Source organism: Nannobrachium achirus (assembly GCF_963921795.1).
Source record: "Nannobrachium achirus genome assembly, chromosome: 4".
In the NCBI taxonomy this organism is placed as follows: domain Eukaryota; kingdom Metazoa; phylum Chordata; class Actinopteri; order Myctophiformes; family Myctophidae; genus Nannobrachium; species Nannobrachium achirus.
Window position 1 is genome coordinate 37174518 of NC_137813.1, and position 21945 is coordinate 37196462.

General features: G+C 42.1%; 3 protein-coding genes across 3 annotated transcripts; all 3 read right to left on the bottom strand.

Moving 5' to 3' along the window:
* Position 1: 1 nt before the first annotated feature.
* On the bottom strand, positions 2–6355 carry armc5 (armadillo repeat containing 5; the record flags this gene model as incomplete). Its single annotated transcript, XM_080723270.1, has 7 exons — positions 5940–6355; positions 5625–5655; positions 4642–4752; positions 3497–4379; positions 1980–2800; positions 1625–1757; positions 2–1472 (listed from the first exon to the last, which is right to left on the bottom strand). The coding sequence occupies exons 1-7, from the start codon at positions 6336–6338 to the stop codon at positions 2–4; spliced, it is 3849 nt and encodes a 1282-aa protein (XP_080579396.1). The 5' UTR covers positions 6339–6355.
* A 2508-nt stretch (positions 6356–8863) lies between these two features.
* LOC308282884 (uncharacterized protein) lies at positions 8864–11695 on the bottom strand. Its single transcript, XM_080723271.1, has 3 exons — positions 11304–11695; positions 10136–10376; positions 8864–10003 (listed from the first exon to the last, which is right to left on the bottom strand). Exons 1-3 carry the CDS (start codon positions 11649–11651, stop codon positions 9282–9284), a joined length of 1311 nt encoding a protein of 436 aa, XP_080579397.1. The 5' UTR covers positions 11652–11695; the 3' UTR covers positions 8864–9281.
* Positions 11696–12014: 319 nt separating this feature from the next.
* On the bottom strand, positions 12015–19788 carry elob (elongin B). The gene is made up of 4 exons (XM_080724002.1): positions 19753–19788; positions 18097–18231; positions 14107–14215; positions 12015–13463 (listed from the first exon to the last, which is right to left on the bottom strand). Exons 1-4 carry the CDS (start codon positions 19753–19755, stop codon positions 13351–13353), a joined length of 360 nt encoding a protein of 119 aa, XP_080580128.1. The 5' UTR covers positions 19756–19788; the 3' UTR covers positions 12015–13350.
* Between the last annotated feature and the right edge of the window lie 2157 nt (positions 19789–21945).

Below are 21945 nucleotides of genomic sequence, written 5' to 3' on the forward strand. Positions count from 1 at the left end.
CTCAGGTCAGAGCTATTGTGGCCAAATTCATTATCTCCTGTTTTGGGGTCTCTGTGCAGTCTGCTTCTCTGACCAGTCTATGCAGGCAATCTCCAGCAGAGGTGTAAGGGAAGGGCTGAGGGAAGCCCTGACACCCCAGCAGGAGTAGCAGGCAGGCCTTGCCCAGGCCTGGAAAACTGTACTGCAGGGAGAACCAGTACATCTGGGGGAGGAGAGCATGAAGGGGCCAGCAACTTCCATCACTGGCCTTTGTAGAGCAGGAAGAGTCCCGAGAGGTTTTCATAGAGTTCTTTGGCGATGACCTTAACGCTTGCGGGGTCAAGGACTTCTCCATGATTGACATACGGCTTGATTTGGTAACCAGACGGACACTGGTGATTGGTGTCCCGTCTGCACTCGACCTAAGAGCCCTGTTGATCTTGTGGTGTGGTCCCGGGGCAGGTGGCTGTTTGCGATCCGTTTGGTGAGGGGAATCGGATGCAGCATATTCTGGGTCCGGCTCGATAACGCTCAGCTCCAAACTGGATGTACGATTAGCTAAGCTCTCCTCAGCAGACTCCCCCTCTAAGTCCATATTAAATGCACCGCTCTCCCGTTTTCCCTCTGTGGAAACCATTGCAGCTCCACTAGCAGACTTTGTGAAGCAAGACTGGAGAAGAGAGATGCCGAGATCTTCTGCCTCCCTCTGTAGCTCAGTCACCAGGAATCTACATGCTCCAATCATCATCTCACCTAAAGGTGTGCTCTGGAAGGTCTGCGCCTCCATTACATGCTCCTCTGTGACCTCTGGGCAGATACCCAGACCTTCCAATGCCAGTGATCCCAAAACCTCACATCGTCCTCCAACCCCCATCTCTCCATATTGTTCTTTTGTGTTTTCTGTGTCGTTGGCCAGGCGACAGCCATGCAGGTAATGTAGTACTGGTATCAGCATACCTCTGTTAACATCCTTAATAGGGATAACTGCACCAGCGCTGCCTTGTGCCTCTCCAAATCCACCCTTCAAAAGAGCCCTGAAGTACTCAGACCCGACTGCATCTGTTCCTTCCATTCCAGCCAAGACATTTCTGTTGGCCGACACCTGGGTCCCATCGTCCAGCAGGAAGAAGAGGTCGAAGGTTGAGTCTTGGTAGGGACAAAATCGATCTAGGCGAGGCTTTTTCAAGGGAGGGGGAGAACATCTTCCAGCTGCACCATCTGAGAGAGCTTTGGCTGAACCAAGTGTCCTGGGCTGTCTACTTTCTAGCTCTGTTTTGAGGCTACCCATCAGGCTAGACAGGCATCCAATCAGGAGAGAGCAGTACAGCGAATGGGGCCGAGATGCGTGGGCTAAATGGGGGGAACTAAAACACTCAGAAAGCACACAGTCAACAGCCTTATCTTCCTCATCCTCCACATCACAACCCAGGGGCTGAAGAGCCAAACGTAGCCCACCGTGATCCAAGAGAAGTTTCTTCAAGAAAGCTTTGTTACTATAATAGGAAAAATAGAGGGTATGTCAAATTAGCTGAATACAGAGGTAATCTAGCCAATTGTGTGTGGCAATACATGTATAGTATGATTAGGATTTAACTCATTTTATCTCTTGAACAGTGTTTCACACTGGCTTTATTCCACAACTCACCTGTTGACTAGTGGCAAAGACAGTGCACAGATCAGCTTGTCTGACTCTGAACCAGAGAGGATCATATGGGCCAGAACCCCAGAACCAAACCCAGACTCACACTGAACACGCAGATTGTTCAGTAGAGCAATGCCTAAAGGAACAAAAAGACAATTACCAATTATATATAAACAATACATTAAGTAGAGCAGAACTTGTGTAGAGATACACTTTAAAAACCTCAGTTAATTCAACTCAGAGTGTACAAATGTAACCAAATGGACCCTTATGGTTAAATTAGTACACAGTCTGACTTATAAATGTATAAATAAACACAGAGGATTTTACTGTGTACAACACTTGAGATTTAGCTTACCAAGCTGTTTAACTTTGGCTTTTACTCGTTTAGTCTGCTTCTCCCATCTTCCTGACAGTTCCTCTCTCTGACAGAGATAGTGACGAATCAGAGCCACTGAGCCAGTTCTGACCAGCGCCTCCAGGCATAAAGGGTTGCAGCTCAGTCTGCACATCATGCGGAAGCACCTAAGACTGGGATCCTTGTGGCGGGTGAGGTAGTACAACAGGCCAGAGACTGTCCCCGAGTTGATCAGCGAAGTGCTGGGGTCAGTGGCGTGAGAGAAGCGTGAGAGCAGCAGCAAGATGTGAGACTCTGGGGCCCAGGGCTCAGGGTGGTACGGGTTGTATTCGGTCTGGGAAGGTCGGGGTACTGAGGGCGGAGTTTCCAGAGTAAACAAAAGGCGGGCTGGTGTGTGGACCCGGGACCTCTTCTTATGTGAAGAAGAGCTCTTTGATGGGGAAATGGGTGTTTGTGGGGTTTTAGTGGGGGAGGACAGAGATGAGGGAGTGGAGAGTTGGATTTTAAGAGAGGGTGTACTGGAGGACTGCGAGGAAAGGATGGAATCAGGCTGGGGGGTGGAGGCAGACAGAGCTGGGCTCTTAGATGAGGATGACAGGAGGGGCTGCGGTGATGGTTGAATGTGTTTGGGATGGAAGGAAGGGTTAATAAGGGACTGACAGGGGCTTTTGATGGGGGAATGAGAATCAGGGTTTGTGGATGATGTTTGAGGAGATGCAGAAGGCGGGATCTGAAGTTTCCCCCAGTCTCCTTCAACTCCAGATGGAGACTCAAGCAGGTCCCCCTCAGATGTGATCAGACCCTCAGATACCAACCAGGACCTGGACAAAAAGGCACAATATGTTTTAGAATAATTTGGAGTGAAGGTGTTTTTCCTACACAAACATGTTTGCCAGACCCATGAAATGGGTAGGCCTACATAAGCAAATGTCGGTCTGTCCTGTTTTTCTCCATAGATGGTCATGATGATGACATGATGATGACATGAGGGAGGGATAGACCGACAGACAAAGCCTTCATGTCATCACAATGACATGAGGGAGGGACAGACCGACAGACAAAGCAAAAGGCTTTGTCTGTCGGTCTGTCCCTCCCTCTTTTCTCCATATTTGGTCACAATGATGTCACAAATGATGATGACATGAGGGAGGGACAGACAGCCTATAAAGGGACAGACAGCCTATAAATGTACCATTAAATTTATAGGCCCAGAGGGTTGGCAGAACCGGGGTCTGGCACAACCAGGTTGACCTGGTCTAGTTTAAGTGTCTGAGTCATTTGTTAGTGTGGTTAGGCAACACTAGCCCAGTTTACTTCTTAATGTTCTGGATGAACTTTTAGCCAATCAGGAAGAAGCATTCTCGGTGACGTCACAATTATAGAGTGGCGCTAGCTTGAGGATTGGTCAAGCTTCACAGAATCACATGACAATTTGGCTATGCAGGCAATAAATAGACAACCGCACTTGCAATTTCCAATTGCATCTTTCTAGTTTCCATTTGTTTTTCTTCACTCACCTCAAACTTAGAAAACTGGATGATCCAGGACCCTGGTCCTCCCTCCTGTTCACCTCAGTTGGGAAGTCAAAACATTCAAAACAAGATGGGGACAGGAGATCTGAGGGAGACATGTTGGAGGTAGGAGTTCCATCAATCTTCTCAGACGATGGCTCCTCCCCTTTAGCAAATTCAACCAGTCGAGAAATCAGCAGAGGGACTAGCCCTAATTCCTGCATCTGTTCCAGGGCAGCTTCATCGTAAATAAAGTCGGCACAGGCAGAAATTACTAATCGGGAAAGTGGATGATTCTGGTGTCTGGCCAAAAAAGCAATCAGCGCCTCCAACCCGCCACTTTCCGTCACTTTGTAGCGGTTCACACCTTCCTTGCAACACAAGCAGAGTGCCCTGAGGAAAATGCCAGACTTACTAAGGGGGTCTTTCTTAACCTCTTCCGTGAACTTCTGAATGACCCCCTGTGACCCCATAAGAGGACGTAAGCAGCCTTGGGAGCACATGTTGGCCAAGGTTTTCAGTGCCAGCTCTTCAAAAGGACTGTCAGACTCCCCTGACGCCATGACACCAAGTTGCGTGACGACGCCCGAGCGAGAGACTTCGCGGGCGCACTGGATGCTACAGCCCCGGGTTAGCTCATGAATGGTCCTGAGAGCTGCCCGCCTCAGCCCATCTGGGTGTTCTGGAGCTATGAGTGGAGCCAGGGCAGTTAATGTCCCCTGAGTGAGCAGCGAGAGGCGGTTAGAGGGTGTATCAGAGAGGTACTGCAGGGCACGGGCAGCTGACTGAGCACACAACAACTCAGGGCAGGGGGCTTTGTCTGGAGTATCTGTCAGGGAGGATGGGGAGGAGGACACAGAAAGACAGAGGAGGAGAAGGGGAACACCACCTGTAAATGAAATGAAGAAAACCAAAGAATCAGTCACCAGAATGTACACAACAACTTTTTGATGGTAAAACACAGTATAGTTGGACCGAAACATTATACAATAGAACTAGGATTTATTATGATTCAACTTAAGGTCAATGTGGCTTTGGGGTTACAAGAATTTACTAAAACATAACATCCATGAACCACAGAAAGAAATGTGGCTGCCCTAACCAAATCAGAACTGATTGGTAAATATCAACAATGACATTTGCAAACATACCAGCAGTATGGATGAGAGCTGAATTCTCTGGATCCATAGCCAAGTTCCCCAGAGCCCGAGCCGCTCTATTCTGAATGGTCTCTGTGGTAACATTTCTCTTCAGGATATCAACTGAGGAAAGGAAAAAAAACGTGATGTCATCACAGTGTACTTTGCAAACCCCAAAATCAATCCTCCAGTTCTAGGCAAGACTCAAGGTATATACATACACAAGGTATATACACAAGTTATATTAATGACATTCAATATAGAGAATGGGTGGTTCTCCCCTTTAAGTGTCAAGTCATCTATATTTATACACCATTCTCAGGAGTGTGTAGTATTTACTTGCACAAGCAGAGCGCGCAAGTACTGCGATGGGCTGGGTATGTAATGTATGTATGTCGGTGTCCTCTCTTGTTTAAGACCGTGGCCCAATCAGGAACCAGCATCTCTGGCAACATCATCATTAACAGGGTTACAACAGGCAATGAGGGGACCAGTATTCCTGGTGATGCCAGTGGTGATGTCATTGGCATATATCATAATATATCAGTTACTTTTTGGAAGCTGTGATGCCAGTGGTGGTGTGAGTGCACCTCATGGCACGCTCTGCTTGCGCACAAGTTGGCACCTGGACAGAGTGCATTTCTAGTATTATGATTGTATTGTATTTATTCAGCTTTATACAGTTATGGGCTCTTATTGCTCGCTTGATTTGTACTAGTATCTGGTAGTCAGTGTGTATGTCTGTACATATACTGTGTGTGTGTGTGTGTGTGTGTGTGTGTGTGTGTGTGTCACACACAGTCAATGCAAACCATTTGGTCCTGTTGGTTCTTGGGTGTAAAGAGGAATAGGGGCCACTAGCAGGGCTTTTAGACTCCTCTTGACAATGGATACAATCTACATTGTGATATCTGACAGGAATGATTGCATCACAGGTGTGATTACAAGTGTTTCTCAATAATAAATACATTCTCAGCATTTATATGTTCACTTACCCACAACAGTTATTCCATCAAGCTTACGAACCTACAATGAAAATGAAACAGAAACAAATGTATGGAAGGAAATGGTTATCTCCGAGAAAATACTAAGAATATAATAATAATAATTATTATATTTTTTATTTGTATTATTGCACTTTTCATTCAATAAATCTCAGAGTGCTACATACATTGCAAGGAAAACACATACTAAAAAGTAAAAGATTATCAAAAAAAATATGTATATATATCTATATATATCTCTCTCTCTCTATATATATATATATAGCCTACATTATCTCCTAGAACTACAATCTCCTTCCATCTCACCTCAACACGCGTCTCTAACTCAGTGCAGCAGTTGGCAAGGATACTGAGAGCCAGGTCCAGGGTCTTCTTGGAGCACTCAGGGTGCTTGAGAAGGTTCAAGAGGGGCTTGAGCCCTCCCTGAGTTCTGAATCGGGAAATCCCAACACAGCCACCCTTGATGTGCTGCGTGCGGATGGCCACCAGTGCTCGCCACTGGGCAGCTTTGGTCCTTTTATCAACCTCTTTCCCCCCTCCTGTTTCTGTGTCCACCGTCTCATTCCTCTGGTCCTCAGCGGCTGAACAAGATTTGGACAGGTGATACAAACACCACGTCAGTGATGATTCTGGGGATGAGGAGCGCACCTCTCTGGAGGGTCCTCGTGTCTGTTTACAGGTGTCTTGCGCAGGTGACGCAGCCATGTCGTCACTGGCCAGCAGATCCCAGATTCACTTCTTAATTTTCCTCACGCCACTTTGGACTGATATAGATGCCACTGAGCATCTGTAAAGACATACAACGAAGGATAGGAAATTATCCCTTTGCTTCAAATGATCAAGTGCTACACATTTTGTTCAAAGCCATAGTTTCTTTCATTCATGTTGTTTTCAAAATGCACAGTTGTAATGTGGTCCAAAACACGGTTGACAAAAAACTACAGATACCGGCATGAAAAAGAGAAATTGTACCACCTGACTGCTCTCTCGGAATGTGCTCATGGGAGATGTAGTTCCAATACGTCCGGTCCACTCCCTAAAAAAACAGGCCTACATAGTGAGGAGGCCAAACGAACGTTATACTATGTAATAGAGGTGCGTTGCTCAATGTAACATATTTTTTCACTTTACTTGAAGAATTAAATGCCTATTTGATCAATGTATTGTTAGCAATGGCGGAATAAATTTTGTGAAACAAAAAGCAATCGTCTTGGTTAGCCGCTAACGCCATCTTTAGCCAGGCAACAAACAAGGGGCGGTAGGGGGAGGGAGTTAGCGAAAAGGGGGTGGGTCGATAATATTTATCATGGGCTTTGTAGTTTAAAATGGGCTACCAACGCACAGCTTGCTCGGTGTATTTCCCATAATAAACTACATGTCCCATGAAAGTAGAATAAGGTTTCGCATGTCTCGTTTCCCGATGCATGCCGGGATTGTAGTTTAGATGACACGCTCAAGCCTTGAACCCCACTACGGCGATAACTAAAAAGAACTGCATTTTCCAAATTCCTTGGTGGGGTTGTTATTCTCATCGCTTAGTTGATGCGGAAAAAATCATCGGTGCCACACAGAGGTTGTTAAACTCTACGATAAATCTGCGACTGATAAAGCCAACAACTTTTATAGTGTCCGCCGCAGTTTAATAGCATGGAGGTTATAGAGACCATTGTGACAAAAAATGTTGAAATAGAAGAAAATGAAACAGTGGTATCAAACATGGACCACGAGACAACAAAACCAGGTTAGTGAGTCCACTGTGAAATTAGCAGATCACATCTGGTCAAAGCAAGCGAGGAGGGCTCGATGAGTTCATGCAGAGTCTATTCATACATTGATTGATTGAGTTTATTAGCAGTTTGCAATAGAAAAAAGTACAGTTTCATGACAGCGGTCACACAAACCACTGGTATAAGGTCAACTAAAAGCAGATCCTAGTAAGCTTTACGGCTTATTTACACAGGAACCACTTTATGTATCTCATAACATTGAAATACAGACGGATAAAACAGAGTACTTTGCATAGGATAACATCAATTACAAAAGCAGAAAATAAAACAATAATAAAATAAAATCATAATAAATATTATTTATTATGACTGACATGTCATGAATGTTTATTTTTTATTAAATACAAAAATAAAAATGATTACAAAAAAACATTCATGACATGTCAGTCATAAGTTATACCATGATACATTATACATAATTGAACACATCCAATACATATTAATTGACCAATAACAGAATTCAAAGCAATTTGTGTTTAATTAAATTAATTGACATGATCCATTGTTGCTTTCTTCTCTCTAGAATTTGTATGGACTCTGCAGGCCACATGGCACCTAGTTAACATCCGCCTTGAAATGGACCAGGCTTTTGATCAGCCAGTGTGCAAGAAAAAGAAACTTTGGGAGATGGTGGCAGAGAAGGTCAATGCAAAGTTGAGGGAAGCAGGGAACACTGATGTGACTGCTAAGGCTTACGAGTGTGACCTCAAGTGGAGAAACATGTTGTCAACATACAGGAAGAATGCTGAGAGAGCGAAGAGACTTGGAGAAGGCAGTGTCCACTGGGAGTTTTTTAAGGCCATGCATGAAGTACTGGGCAGGAGCAGGGAAGAGATAGAAGCGCAGCGTAAGGCCAAACTTAATGGGACTAAACTGGGCAAAGCCATAGCCAGCAAGCGGTTCACCCCTATTCTTCCTACACCTCGTCTTGTGGCTGCACCGTGCCCCTCTCGTCCTCCACAGGATGTTCTGCAGCTGTACATGGAGCTACAGGAGAGAAAGATGAACATGTGGGCCCAGCAGAAGGCCCTTGAAGAGAGGAAGATTGATGCTATAAACAACCTGGCACAGGCCATTGCTAGTCTGGCTCAAAGTAACAGTGTTCAGTTGTCAAAGGATGGCGATGGACATTGAGCAAACTGCTCTGAGCTTGCGTTTGTGTTTTGGTCAGCATTTTAAGACCATGCACTATGGAATAGGTTGAAATGCTTACAAATGTTTGAGTCTTTGTTTAATCTTGATCATTTTATGTGTTTATTTTTTCTTCTTAACTCATTTTTATTACAAAGGCATGGGGTTAGCTTCAGGTGTAGGATAATAAGATAATAATAAACCAGACATTGACTGCATAGGCATACACATTATCCCTTCCAACCCTTTACAAGAAAATACATTTAGGAATTGAACAAAAAGCAGTTTTGTTTTAACTTAGCCTATGTGCTCGTAGTTTCAAAACAAGTTTAAAAAAAAAGACCTAGTATTTTACATAAAGATAAGTTAAACATAAAACCAAGGACTTTTACTGAACATTACACAAGATGAATTGCACCAGTTGATTTGAATGAAATGTAAATGTCCTCAACGCTGAAGATGTTATTTCTTTTTTAAGACTGGTCCATTGTTGCTGGTTGCAAATTGGTCCCCAGATTTGATGGATGAGATGGTCTTATTAGCCACCATTTTGAGTATTTCAATCGGCTGAAACAGTGATGGAATTACATTTATTTTGTATTTAAATGTATTTTTCACATCGCAATGTGGTTCCCAATCAGTTGGTCTGATGCAATAGGCTCAGAAGACATGGGGGATTCTGTTTGTTAATTTACTTATATCAACAATAAAAGGCCCTTGTACATAGTCATCATGTCCTTCGAGAGTCCAACTCTTTATACAATAGGTCTGAGATGGCCTCCCTTCTGTTAATACCGCCATCATCTGTCTCCCCCTCTCCTTCCTGGATGCTGCCTTCCTCCTCCACTTCTCCTTTGACCACTTGCCCTATGTCTAGAAATACATTGTGTAGAATACAGGTAGTCAACACAACTGCTCTGGCCCTTTCATAATTGCCTGTGTCCAGATGCCTGAGCCTTTGAAATCTAGCTTTCAGGTCAGCAATAGCTTGGTCTAGAATGTTAAAATGGTCCTCCAAAGTCTTGTTGAAGAGATTCTCCCTTGCTCCATCACAAGCAACATAAGGTGTTAAAATCTGAGCAGTCAGGGGGTACCCGGCTCTAGCAACAAGGCATGAACCTGGGGGCATTAGTTCAGGGTGCTGTTCAAGTCTGGCTCTCAGGGTACTGGCCTTGTCCATGTCGGATCCCTTGCTGATTCTACAGTGCAGGAACCGGCCTTTACCATCACACACTAGCTCCAGGTTTAAATAAGAGTCAGGGTGGGCATCCTTCTTCATCCTCTTCACCTCTGGCGCTGTGCTCTCCATATCCTGTCCCCCTCTAGGCAAGCGGATCGGGATGTGGGTGTGCCCCAAAACACCTAGGACCGTGGGGACACATTGGTCTTCCAGCCGCTCAGATTTTCCCAGTAGATTGGACAGAGGGAAAACGCCATCTATAGACTCACTCTCTGGTAAATGAGAGAGAGACAACAGTAATCATTCGTTGCCATTTGTTATCTCTACATTGCACTAACTAGGTTTTAGTATTTTTTTTACAACCCAAATTTTCACCATCACCCACACAAAAAAAGTTAACTTACCAACTGGCCACCTGATTTGTTCTTTCTCCAGCATGTTGACACGTTCACAAAAAGAAAAGAAGATCCTGTGGATGTTTCCCTTCTCCAGACGGAATCGATTAGACACAGAGCGATAGGTGATGCGCTTGGAAAGGAGTGCGAGGGACAGGAGAACCGTGTGGGATAGGGATAAGCGCGCTCGTCCAGCCAGACGAACCCTGTTGTGCTTTGACTTGGAATTCTGAAGCAGGTCTGCAATGTGCTGTGATTTCAAACAGAAAGAACAGGGACATGTTATGGACATGTGTATGATATCAAGTCGAATATCAAGTGACCACCAGTGTTGGGCAGTAACTTATTACTTAGTAATTACTGTAATTAATGTTATTACACAGTAACAAGTAGCGTAAGGGATTACAATTTAGCCATTTAGCAGATGCTCTTAATCCAGAGCGATTTACAATAAGCAAGGTAATACATCAAATGCATAGAAATAAAGCACATATTCAGTCAAAACTTTATATAAAACCTTAAATTGAAAAAATAAAATAAAAAATGCTATCTATCAACTTTCATGTATGGTCATTGAGGGTAGGCGAGTGCTATGGTAAATTTATGCTATGGAGTCTGAAGAGGGTCTTCAAGTTCAGACCACGGCGGAAGCTAGGGTGTGAGTCTGTTGTTGCAAAGTGCCAAAATAGTTATATTATACCATATTACTATGTAAAAAATAGTACATATATTTTTAAGGTTTTTTTGGCTGCCTCTTGAAAGCAGTTAAAAGGTCATGGGAGATTACTGCTTTATTTTACAGTCTTTTTTACTTATTATTCCAATTAAGCCAAGGTCATTTATAAATAGATGTACAACACATTGTGTTGTTGCATCTATTTCTTTCTCTTTTTGGGGGGTGGGTGGGGGGCGTATACTCTTGATTCCAAGTAAAACAAATACATCATATTACTTTTCTAAGGAGTAATTCAGTAATAAGTACCACGTCATTTGTCCATACACACAGCTCTTTGTGTTTCTGGTAATATGGTCTACTCATTTCATGTATGTCCATGTCAAAAAATACAATTTTAACCAAATTGTCCACGACAAGTCAGTATGGCGATGACCCCTGCTCATAAGTAATATTGCCCATTGCCCAACACTGATAACCACAGGATGTTTGGGACATGCTTACCTTAATAGCATTACTATCAACAGTGGCAAGTGTTTCTTGAAACCCAGGTTCCTCTTCTTCGGGGGAATCATTGAGGTAATGGGGGGAATCCGACATTGTTGTTGCTTCGGTTGTTGATGAAACTTGAAGCTCTGTGGACGTCTGGCTCTGGGCATAGGCTGGCACTAGCTGTAGGTAAACAGTGGCCGTCTCAGCTCGAACTTTAGCGACGAGGTCTGCCTCCAACATTTCTTCGACTGCTTGGTCCAAACGTTGCTCCAGTTCACTCTGGCATAAAGGTTCCCATTCCCGTTCCATCATATCTAGTACGGCTCTGCCTGCGGACTGAATATGATCACTGATATCCATTATTCTCGCGTCGGCGAACAGGACACAGTTGATGATGGCACGAGAGTTTTGTCTGGCAAAAAGCGTTAAGTTTTAAGTCAGACTGGGTAGCTAACCCAGCTAATAAGGCATTTAAGGTGACCAAGAATTCAGAACCTAGTCTACCAAACTAACGTGAAACGAATATTAACGTATGGAGATGAGTATTTCTTCCACGGACTACTCCATCCATGCGTGTTGTTCAGACTGGGTTAGACTTGTTATCACGTGACCAGACTAAGCCCAACCCACAGGTCTGACGCAGTGTAAGAAAACAAGCGCACCCCTTGCTTGCGCACCAAACAATCGGGAGGCGTCCCTACAACAAACCACAGTTCACAGAGATATAAAACAAATGGTTGTTTTAATGTTAACTAAAAGTCAGTTACAGGTGCAGCTTTGATCAAGTCCCATTTTAAACAAACCGCAATTTAAATTCATTGCTCGTCTCAATTAAATCCTAGTCATGAACTGGAAAAACATTCAAATATTCATTTAACATAATAAAAAAAGGAAAACAATCCAGCTTAGTTTTTAATTCAGAATTTAAATGTATATATAACATTTCCTTTTTCAATTATCCTTTGGTTCCACGGGAAGAAAAATATATAATTAGATTTAGTGTTTAACACAAGTTTCTGAATAATGAGCAGTAAATCTGTGGTCAGAGGGAAATGCTAGCCGTAGTCCCAAAATCATATGCAGTTCTACAATGTCTTTTGATTATGGTGAGAGATCTCATCAGCTCCAATCAAATGCTGGAGAATAAGTATATACCTTCTGTATTTACTAGTAAGGTAGATTGAGATTCAGAACCACTTCTCAGCAATTTTGATTGCTACTACGCCTGTCAGTCATTTAATTCTAATCTTTCATGTCTACATTATGTATCTTGGACAATGATAGACTACATTGACCCACTCTGAACCAGGTAGCGGTGTAGCTGGCATGATCATGACAGGAGTCTGTCAGAGAGGGTAACATTATAGTAACTTCTGAGAAACTACAAAGAGAAACTGTATAACAATACAATGCTTGATATGAAAGGAAATGTTCAACAACCTTCATCAGGTTAATGTGCATTCCTACTTTATATTATTTCTGATGCCAACAAATGAATCAATTTTATTTCAGATTGGTTTCATGCACATGTTCTCTAAAATGAAACTAGTAACATACAGATGCACAAAACTCCTAGCTACCGTTGCAACAAATACAACCAGGCCAAAGAGCAAAATGTTAAATCCTAATGGAAAAAAAAGAAGAAAAAAAAAGAAGAAAAAGTCACTCACCCACTGACCCCTCCCAAAAATAATAAAAAACACAAGTAAGGCTACAATAACCTTACCCTAAATAAAGACTAGAATTAATTAAATAAGAGGTACAATTCTTGTGTTCAGCCTTTACCAATCCCATGGATGACTGACAGTGTTGTGACAAATCCGTCAGGTTATCTTAGAAGGGTGTGAATTTATCAATTTATCTAACATGCGTTCATACATTTCAGCATCAATGTTTATGTTTGACACCCCTAACTCATTCAGAAAAAGGGAATCCGTATTGGTAATTTTTCTGATGAGCTGAAGATCCATAGTCTGTAAAACTCCCCCAAGGCATCACTTCCCACATTTCACCAGTTCAGTCCCCCCATCCCCAACCCCCCCATGCTTCCTTCTTTCCTTCACTGTACTGCCTGTTCGTTGGCTGTGCTGCCCGAGTCCTGAGGTTTCATGACGTCAGGAAGCTCTGGGGGGCTAGAGAAGGTCTCAATCCTCAGCTGCTCAAATGAATCATCTGGGGGAGTGAAGAGGTAGAATGACAAAAACAGACACGGAACAGCTGCAGTGTTAATGAACCAACTAAATTAGTAGAGCAAGGGGAAATAGAAACATCAAGAATGTGTGTGTGTGAAAGGTGCTTTTGATTTATTTTAATAAATTAGAAGTTTCAATTTAGTTTGAGTTGTTTTGAAGAATACATTTTTATTCATCACTATATGACATCACTTTTGTTTTAGTTTGTAGGTTCATATTTATTTGTACATTCCCTTTCCATGTCTGGCTTCAGCAGTCTGTCAGTAGTAGATGATAAAAATAAGTGTTATATATATTATAAATATTTTAATAGTAAAAGAGGCGAATGGAGCACAACAAAAAATCCTCTTTTTGACATTTTTACTTCCTCTCCTCCACTTTTTGAGTGCTCAGATGTAATCTTCCTTTAAGGCTACATTCCTGCTGATCCTAGAAGCATCTTCAATTTATGTAAAAGACTTTACCCTACATTTCCGAGATATACTATACTAGCTATGACAAACTAAACTAGAAAATCACAGGCCTAGTTAAGACATCACAAATTAATATTCATAGGTAAGGCCACCCAGTGCTTTATACAAGGATCCCTAAAATGCTTATGTTAAAAAAACAATGTATCTTACCACCCAACCGGAAAGATAATCCAACTGTGGCTGGGGCCTGGGGCCTGGCTGTCTGATTTGTGAACCCACAGTCTCCAAGTGTTTTACTATCATCAAGCAACATGTCATCCTGGTATGATAAAAACAAAATAACAGAGGATACTGGTTACAGTACAGACAGATTAAAGATTAAATGTATGTTCACCAGTCATGTTTTCAATAGGCAGGTCTCTGGTTATGGCTTACAGCAAGTACAGAAGTGCAGTTTTTCCTAACCTGGTTTATAGTGATAAAGAGTGTTTCAGGTTTTCTGAGGCAACGCAACAGATGAGAATGAGTTATTCATGAACCCTGTATGATGCCACTTCTAACAGGGCAAATTACTATTGCACATTGACAATGTAAAATTCCTTGTGTGCAAATACAGTATACTTGGCAAATGAAAAGGTTCTTCATAGTACCTCATTTACCATGAGGACAAATAAATAAAACGATTATCTGTTATCAGGCCCAAAGATCCTGTCCGGAACCCCATTAAGGGCTCGTACACATTTTTTTAGATGGTTATGCTGTCGCCGACCATTTTTGACGCTCGGCGACAACACCGCTGATCTACCGCAAGATCGGACTTTGCTCGCCAAGGTATATGGTCGTTGTGTGTGAAAGGTACTGCGAGGAGATCTGCCCGCGATAATATTGCTCGCCGACTGCTCCCAGAGCATTTCTGTGTGCGTGTACATATCACGGCCACCTGAGTCTTTCACGTTTTTGTTGGACACTGGAATAAAAAAATGTTGGCTATACGTCCAGGCCCGGATTTATATGACATGAGGCCCCTGGGCAAGGGGAAATAAAGAGGCCCTCATGCGCGCGCGAAAATTCCACCTCCGGTCCACCTGACCACACCGTGACCTCACCTTCGGACCGGCCCGTGCATAATCTGACTGTGTATCTTCATTGGCTCATTGGAAGGGTCTAAAGCGGATACAGAATTGGAGTTTGCGTGCATGTGTGTAGCCTATGTGTGTGGAAAGTACCGGATACATAGAGTGGGCGGGCTTTAGACTGCACTAAGCTTTCAGAGCAGCTACATGCAGTGCAGCCAGCAGAGCAGAAGCTCTCAATAATAAAACAAAATGTACTGTAACTAAACACAAATATCACTTTATTTGGATTGCAATACTTTAAAATGTCATCATTAAATTTACTCATTCAGGGTCTTTTCAAAATGGCTTCCAAGTTCCACAACGCCGCCCTCTCCATAGACTTCCATGTAATTCATAGTGCACGGATCATGCACGCCCATGCCTATATCATGCACCACGTGTGTCCACACTGTTCACAGCTTTCAAACAAAAAAATCGGAATTCATGAGCTAGCAGCCATTATGTTTTCTTGAAATGTAAACAAACATGGCTGCCATGTTTGTTGGTATGGGGGTTAACATGGAATTCGCGATCATGCCTACTACATTTTTTGGGGTCCAAAAAAAACTTTTTGAAAAAAAAAAAAAAAAAAAAAATTTTTTTTTTTTTTTTTTTGAGGCCCCCCTCCCCTGAGGCCCCTGGGCTCGTGCCCACCCTAGCCCAATGGTAAATCCGGCCCTGTATACGTCTCAGGTCCAGATTGCATCATGGTGAAATATCTGGCAATGTGTGATCCCTGAAAACCACAATATTATGACAGCCTTTTTTTTGGTGAAATACTCTAATGATTCAATAATCGCCGACCACTTAAATATCATACAGTGTGTCCGAGCCTTAAGGAGGATTTATTTTACAGGATCTGATGGTGATGGCATGCGAGGAGTGGAATCGTAGCAGGTTATTGTAAGTTCACGCCCCTCGTGGCTTAGGAGCCAAACTGCCATATCTTCACAAATAATTTAAATCCCTTAACCTAAGGATGTATAAGTGAGGTAATTGTAGAATGTAAATCACAAAAAGGATACCTAAAAAAAAGGCTTTTGTGCTCGTTTAGTCCAGTCGTAAAACTTGGTAAGGATACTTAGTTATATTTTACCACTTACCAGTTTCGAGTGAGTGTTTGTATTTGCATAAGAAGTGATTTTTTATTGAGTGTAGCGAAAATAGAGTTTTTAGCGTAATAACATTTTCATAAAATACCAAAGAAGTGTTACTGTGCTCTCTGCGGAGATGCCCTTGACAAAAGAGGTCTCCCTTCGCCTCCTTTCTGCATCGCGAGCCTTGCATGGTCTGACGCAGTGACTGGGGGGCGTGAACTTTGGCAATAACCTGCTCCGATTCCACTCCTCGCTGATGGCATACATCAAAGGAAATGGAGAATAGAGGGTATGCGTGTGTCGTGTGACATCATCATACCTGGTTAGGCAGGAACGCCTACTGAGTGGCAAAAAACTACTTTCTGGCCTTGACAGCCAATACATCCAAACAGAAAAGTCCTATCTGATTGCATTAAACAACATTAAACTCACTTTGCCACTCGGTTTCCCATGCACTTATGCATGCGCATATCCTCTATATCAAATCTATGCAACCAAACCTTCTGACTGTCATGTAAATTAGAAGCCTGGAGTAAGTGTTGTGTCAGCTGGACCCCATTTGGCTACCATAAACATTAAATGTTCTTCTTTGCCCAGTGTTACAAAGTCTGCTTATTTACAGCAACTTTTGGCTTGTTTTTCCCCCAGGATTGAGGGTTCCCAAAATGACGTGTCGCTTTTTTTGTTTTGTTTTAAAAAAGCTGTGATTTCTTTGGCAAATCTAACAAGACAACATTTCTTTGAAATATATACTATAATTCTCCATAGATTTGGGGAGGTGTGAATCACATTGAGAGACAGAATCGGTCTGGTGTCTCTACTTATTAAGCCCTGGCTCAAGTATTTGTATATTTTATTTGGAATATATGGCCATATTATTGTGCTTGTTTTTCAAGGTGAGATTTGGCTTATTTCTCTCACAACATTAGGCTTGTTTTTGGAGGTGGTTTGGCTTATTTCTCTGACAAGAGTTGGCAATACTGTCTGTGCCCTGTCCTTGGCCAAGTGTACTTAAAGCCTGCTCTAAACAAAGATAGGGAAATGTAACACCGTTCACCACTAGAGTACATTGTTTCTGATTTCTAAACACACCCAATTATTTCACTAATCTGGGAATCCATTCGTAAATATTCATATTCATAATATGTTTTACATCTGAGGGCAAGCACGTTTCAATACCTGAATGAGGATTTAGTCCACGCCCTTTTTGACAGACAGCCGCTCTATCTGGTTCTTCCTGTGTTAACAGTCCACACATAGCGTATGGAGTTTTTAATGCGCTGCTAGTTAGGGTTTTTTTTTTTTTTATTATTATTATTAAGTTGCTACAATAAATAAAAATATCTAATATCTCTTCAGCACCTTTGAGGTACAAGATTAGCTATAATAGCTAGATGTTTTGGTTTTTCTACCAACCGGCTTCAGAAAAATCCAAATTGATAAAGTCTGGCACACTGTAATGCTCACTACTTTTGAAAGACTGGGAAAATGGTCTGAGAAAGCAATAGTGTTCATTTTAAGTTCATTTGTTTCTGTAATGGAGGAGCAACATAGAATGACCAAAGCATCCTCACAGTATATACTGGTCAGAATACCAACAGATGCAGCCATATCACCAGAGACCTATGTAGCACGCAACAAATGGAGGAACATCCTCCACACAACACTTATTGCCAGAGGTGATGGGAATGGCAATGGATGAGGTACATCGTTGTTAAAAGCTTAAAAGTATTGCACACATACAAATGCACACATTGCGTTACATCTCAGTCTGTGCACCTAAGAGCATTTCTCTGGATTTCCTAAGATCACAATAGATGTTCATGTTAATCGAAATCTTTTCACCCTGATGAAGACCTTCCGGGGTCGAAACATGTTGGCAGCTGCCTTTTAATAAATAAAGGCTGTTCCTCTTTTATACTCCTGAGTGCCTGGATACTTGTTTTTTCACAAATTGTAAATCTGTCTTGAGATTACATATAACATACCTTATACAGCCTCTGTTCCTCGGGTGCCCTCTTTAAGATGCCTTCCACAATGCGCTTCAGCTCATAAACCGTGGTCGACTCTTTGGCATCTGTGAAGATGGTTGTCTTGTGACGTCGGATCATTAAAAACACATCCTAAGAGGGAGAAGTTGTGATTAGTCTGATCAGTCAGACAAGTAGCAGGTAGTCAAGACTCAGCCATAATGTCAACACAAGCATATAATGTTATACATCTAGGTGGCTGTTAAGACATCAAACATGAACATCAACCATTTAATTATTTTAGGATCCACCAACCACTGTGGCCAGTGAACTAAAAGTAGCATTTTCTGCCTCGATGTCACAATGAATGAAAGAGAAATTGAATTGGTATAATGCACAATCATTTTTAAGGACGGTGGAGGGTTTGGTTGTAAGAAATTATATAATATTCGACAAATCACATTTAGAAATTAATAGATATTGATGGTGTAAGACTTCCAGAAAAACTCATATTACCGTCTTGCATCTGTGGTTTCTAGTTTCACATATTATGCTTAATGTCTGAAATATTAGTTGAACTGGCAATGCTTGGGGGGATATCATGTACTGATTGTACTCTTACCGACTGTTTCGTTTTTGGTGGACATAACTACCAAATTTGCAGAATATATATTATCTAAATGGTTTGTGTGCTGTGTACATTTATGTCCCATGTGTTCCAAGTACTAGTAGAAGTTCCAGCTCAAATCTGGCAATATAACGGAATTTCTCTACAACTAAAACCACAATATTTACAACCCTCATCCGCCAGTGGAGATGGTGAACGATTCAGTACATGGGCCACTGGTTCTCAAAGTGGGGTCCCAGCCAATACCAAAAAACAAAAGGTATAACTCAGAGTGAACAAATAGAACCAAATGGACCTGTCGTCCATTTGTACACTGAGTAGTTAAATTTACACCAACAAGGATTTTTCTGTGTAGATTGTGGTACCAGAAATGGAAAAATCGTATCAAATCTGGGATCTGTGGCCCAATAATCTAGGGTCCTCGCCATTTAAAAGGCTGAGAGACTGACTGATCACTGATCTAAGCACCCAGCCAAGTAGACGGTTCTACCCACTATGACATAAGAGTAAAATTAAGAATGTAAACATTCCTAGTACCTACTAGCTAATTAGACCACATTAGCCAAATGGCAAACAATGCTGAATGCTGTATTAACTTTAATGAAGCTTCATCTGGTCAGTTTAAACTTGACTTTAGGCTGTAGGGTGTAGCAGCTGAGAGGCTAAAGTTAATGCTAGCATTTCGGACAGACTTACTATTACTAAGCGTTAACTTTTAACTAAGCTGCGAGAGGTCACACCGAATGGCAGTGTGTGTTGCATTTAACATTGTAGCTAGTTACGTTGGTTGAAATAAGTACTTTAACAATAACATCAACGGGTTATTATTGTGTTAGCTAGTTAGCTTAGTGCTAGTTTGGCTGTTAGCTGGGAGCTAGCTAAACAAAGACATCAGCGTCTCAGCAGTGGTTTAATGGAACGAAGTGAGCTCGGCTCACCTCGCATATTTTAGACACACATATTGGTTAGAACGGACAACGTTAAATAAGACTTTTCGTTGAGCCAAGTTGTGAAATAACAAGCAGTTTCTTTTTTTCAACACTCACCATTGCTTTCGGTTGGTTGCACACTGCGCTGCTGAATGTCGATTGTCGAGTGAGCAACTGTTGAGAAAAAACGCCATTTCCGGTCAGTGATTTCAAAATAAAAAGCGATTTGACCTGTGTGTCAGTCAGGTGTAAAAGAATCAATACTGCAATGTAGAAAAACTCTGTTACAAGTAAAAGTCCAGAATTAAAAATGTACTTCAATAAAAGTACAAAAGTATAGTATCAAAATGTACTTAAAGTATAAAAAGTAAAAGTACTCTTTGCAGAACGTCCTATATTTCAAGTTTTCAAATGTATAAAAATCTTTAGATCGGCTATTCTCAAATGGCCTAAATGTAAAGGGCTTAAGTGAATCAACAAAGTAACCAGTAACTAAAGTTAGAAAATTGTAGTGGAGTAAAGTACAATATTTACTTCTGAGATGTGGTGGAATAGAATAAAAGTATAGAAAATTGGAAATACTCCAGTAAAGTAAAAAATACCTCATAAGTGTACCACCGGAGAGACGGGTGACAGCCGGAATGTAGACAGCACCGGGAGCAGTATGGGTTGGCGCCCCAGCCTAGGTCTTCTGTGAAGAAGAGGCCCAACAAACCCACGGTGAGCGGCTCAGGAACCCACTGCTCCTGAATTAAATGTTTGGTACTGGGAGTCTGGTGATATACGCACAGGTCCTGGACCTGGTGAGACCCCGGCTGGGTCACCTGAGTGAGGGGTATGATGTTGCGAGACCCGAAACCCCTATGACCTTGGGCTGAGGATACGTCCCAGATGCATCCATGCAATGTTTTTTTTCTCGTTTTAGTCATTCTATTTATAGTGAATCATAGGAATAGACTACATGACAACCAGGAATAGTCTGGTGACCACCGGAGAGACGGGTGACAGCTGGAATGTAGACGGAAACCGGGAGCAATTTGGGTTAGCGCCCCAGTCTGTGTCTTCCGTGAAGAAGAGGCCCAACAAACCCACGTTGAGGCCTTTAGGGGGTCCAGTCAAGTCGCTAGCGGCTCAGGAACCCACTGCTCCTGAATTAAATGTTTGGTACTAGGAGTCTGGTGCTACGACAGGTCCTGGACCTGGTGAGAGCAGGAGTTTACCTGGTGGTGAGACGTAGGAAGAGCCCGGCCAGGAGTCAACCCACAGAGCCTGGTCCTTGGAGCCAGGTTGCCTCTCCCAGTCTCGCCAGAGTAGTTCCAAAGCAGCGGAGTGTGACTTGATCACCCCGGCTGGGTCAACTGAGTGAGGGTGATATTGCGTGACACAAAACCCCTATGACCTTGGGCTACATCACTGAGGATACGTACGTACCAGGTGCATCCATGCGATGTTCTTTCGTTCTTTAAAGTACAGTATATGAAATAGGTAAATGTACTTAGTTACTTCACTGATACAAGTTCAAGTATCCACCATGTGAATTAACATTCCTGCTACCACTTTTTAGGAACCCTTTTTGGGACGAAGGTACAACAAAGTTTACCAGTTGTCCAAATACAAAAATGTATATTGGGTTCTGAAAGTGGCTACATACTGCCAGACCAAATGGTTCATTTTAACCTTGCATGAGCCTCAATATTTCCATTTGTGCAAAAAAAAAAAACATCACCCTTTTATTTTGTATACAATTGAGTATCAGCAGTATGTATGTTATAGTATAGTATGTTACAATGGCTGCTATTTTTGTAGTCAACAGCTGTCATGAGGTTCAAGAATTAATATTCCAGGAGAGGGCAGTAAGTGATTATCTAATACCTCAACCATGTATGGCTTATCAGTCAAGTTGAGTAACATTTTTCATTCATGCAAAAATACCCCACAGAAGTGGTCCGGCTATTATATATAGATCTCCTATTAATACTCTAATTAGACAGTTCTAAGAGGCCATGTTTACTAAAGATCCTCCCTGAATAGGTAGCTGAGAAAGAGCCATAATGCAGAATGTCATCCCAACAACACATACTTCCTGATGCAATAACTAAAATATTTATGTGATTTAACTACAAGCATCCTTTCTCTCCCCAATAGATTTCTCAAAACAGCAATCCATCTTTGGAATCACAGAATTTAATCAAAAGGAGTGAAACAAATTGGAAATTCAGGCTGAGTGTCAGACTAGCAAATGAAACTGATTACAACAATCTTTACATCAAAACATTTTATTCACATGTAGCAGGCCTCAATGCCCAGCCT

Coding starts and splice junctions, on each gene's coding strand:
- LOC308282884 (XM_080723271.1), bottom strand. CDS start 11,651: ATGGATATCAGTGATCATATTCAGTCCGCAGGCAGAGCCGTACTAGAT. Junction 10,377..11,303: donor TTGATAGTAATGCTATTAAG/GTAAGCATGTCC, acceptor TTGAAATCACAG/CACATTGCAGACCTGCTTCA. Junction 10,004..10,135: donor ACAAATCAGGTGGCCAGTTG/GTAAGTTAACTT, acceptor CTCATTTACCAG/AGAGTGAGTCTATAGATGGC.
- elob (XM_080724002.1), bottom strand. Junction 14,216..18,096: donor AGGAACAGAGGCTGTATAAG/GTATGTTATATG, acceptor TTATCATACCAG/GATGACATGTTGCTTGATGA. Junction 13,464..14,106: donor ATTATCTTTCCGGTTGGGTG/GTAAGATACATT, acceptor TCACTCCCCCAG/ATGATTCATTTGAGCAGCTG.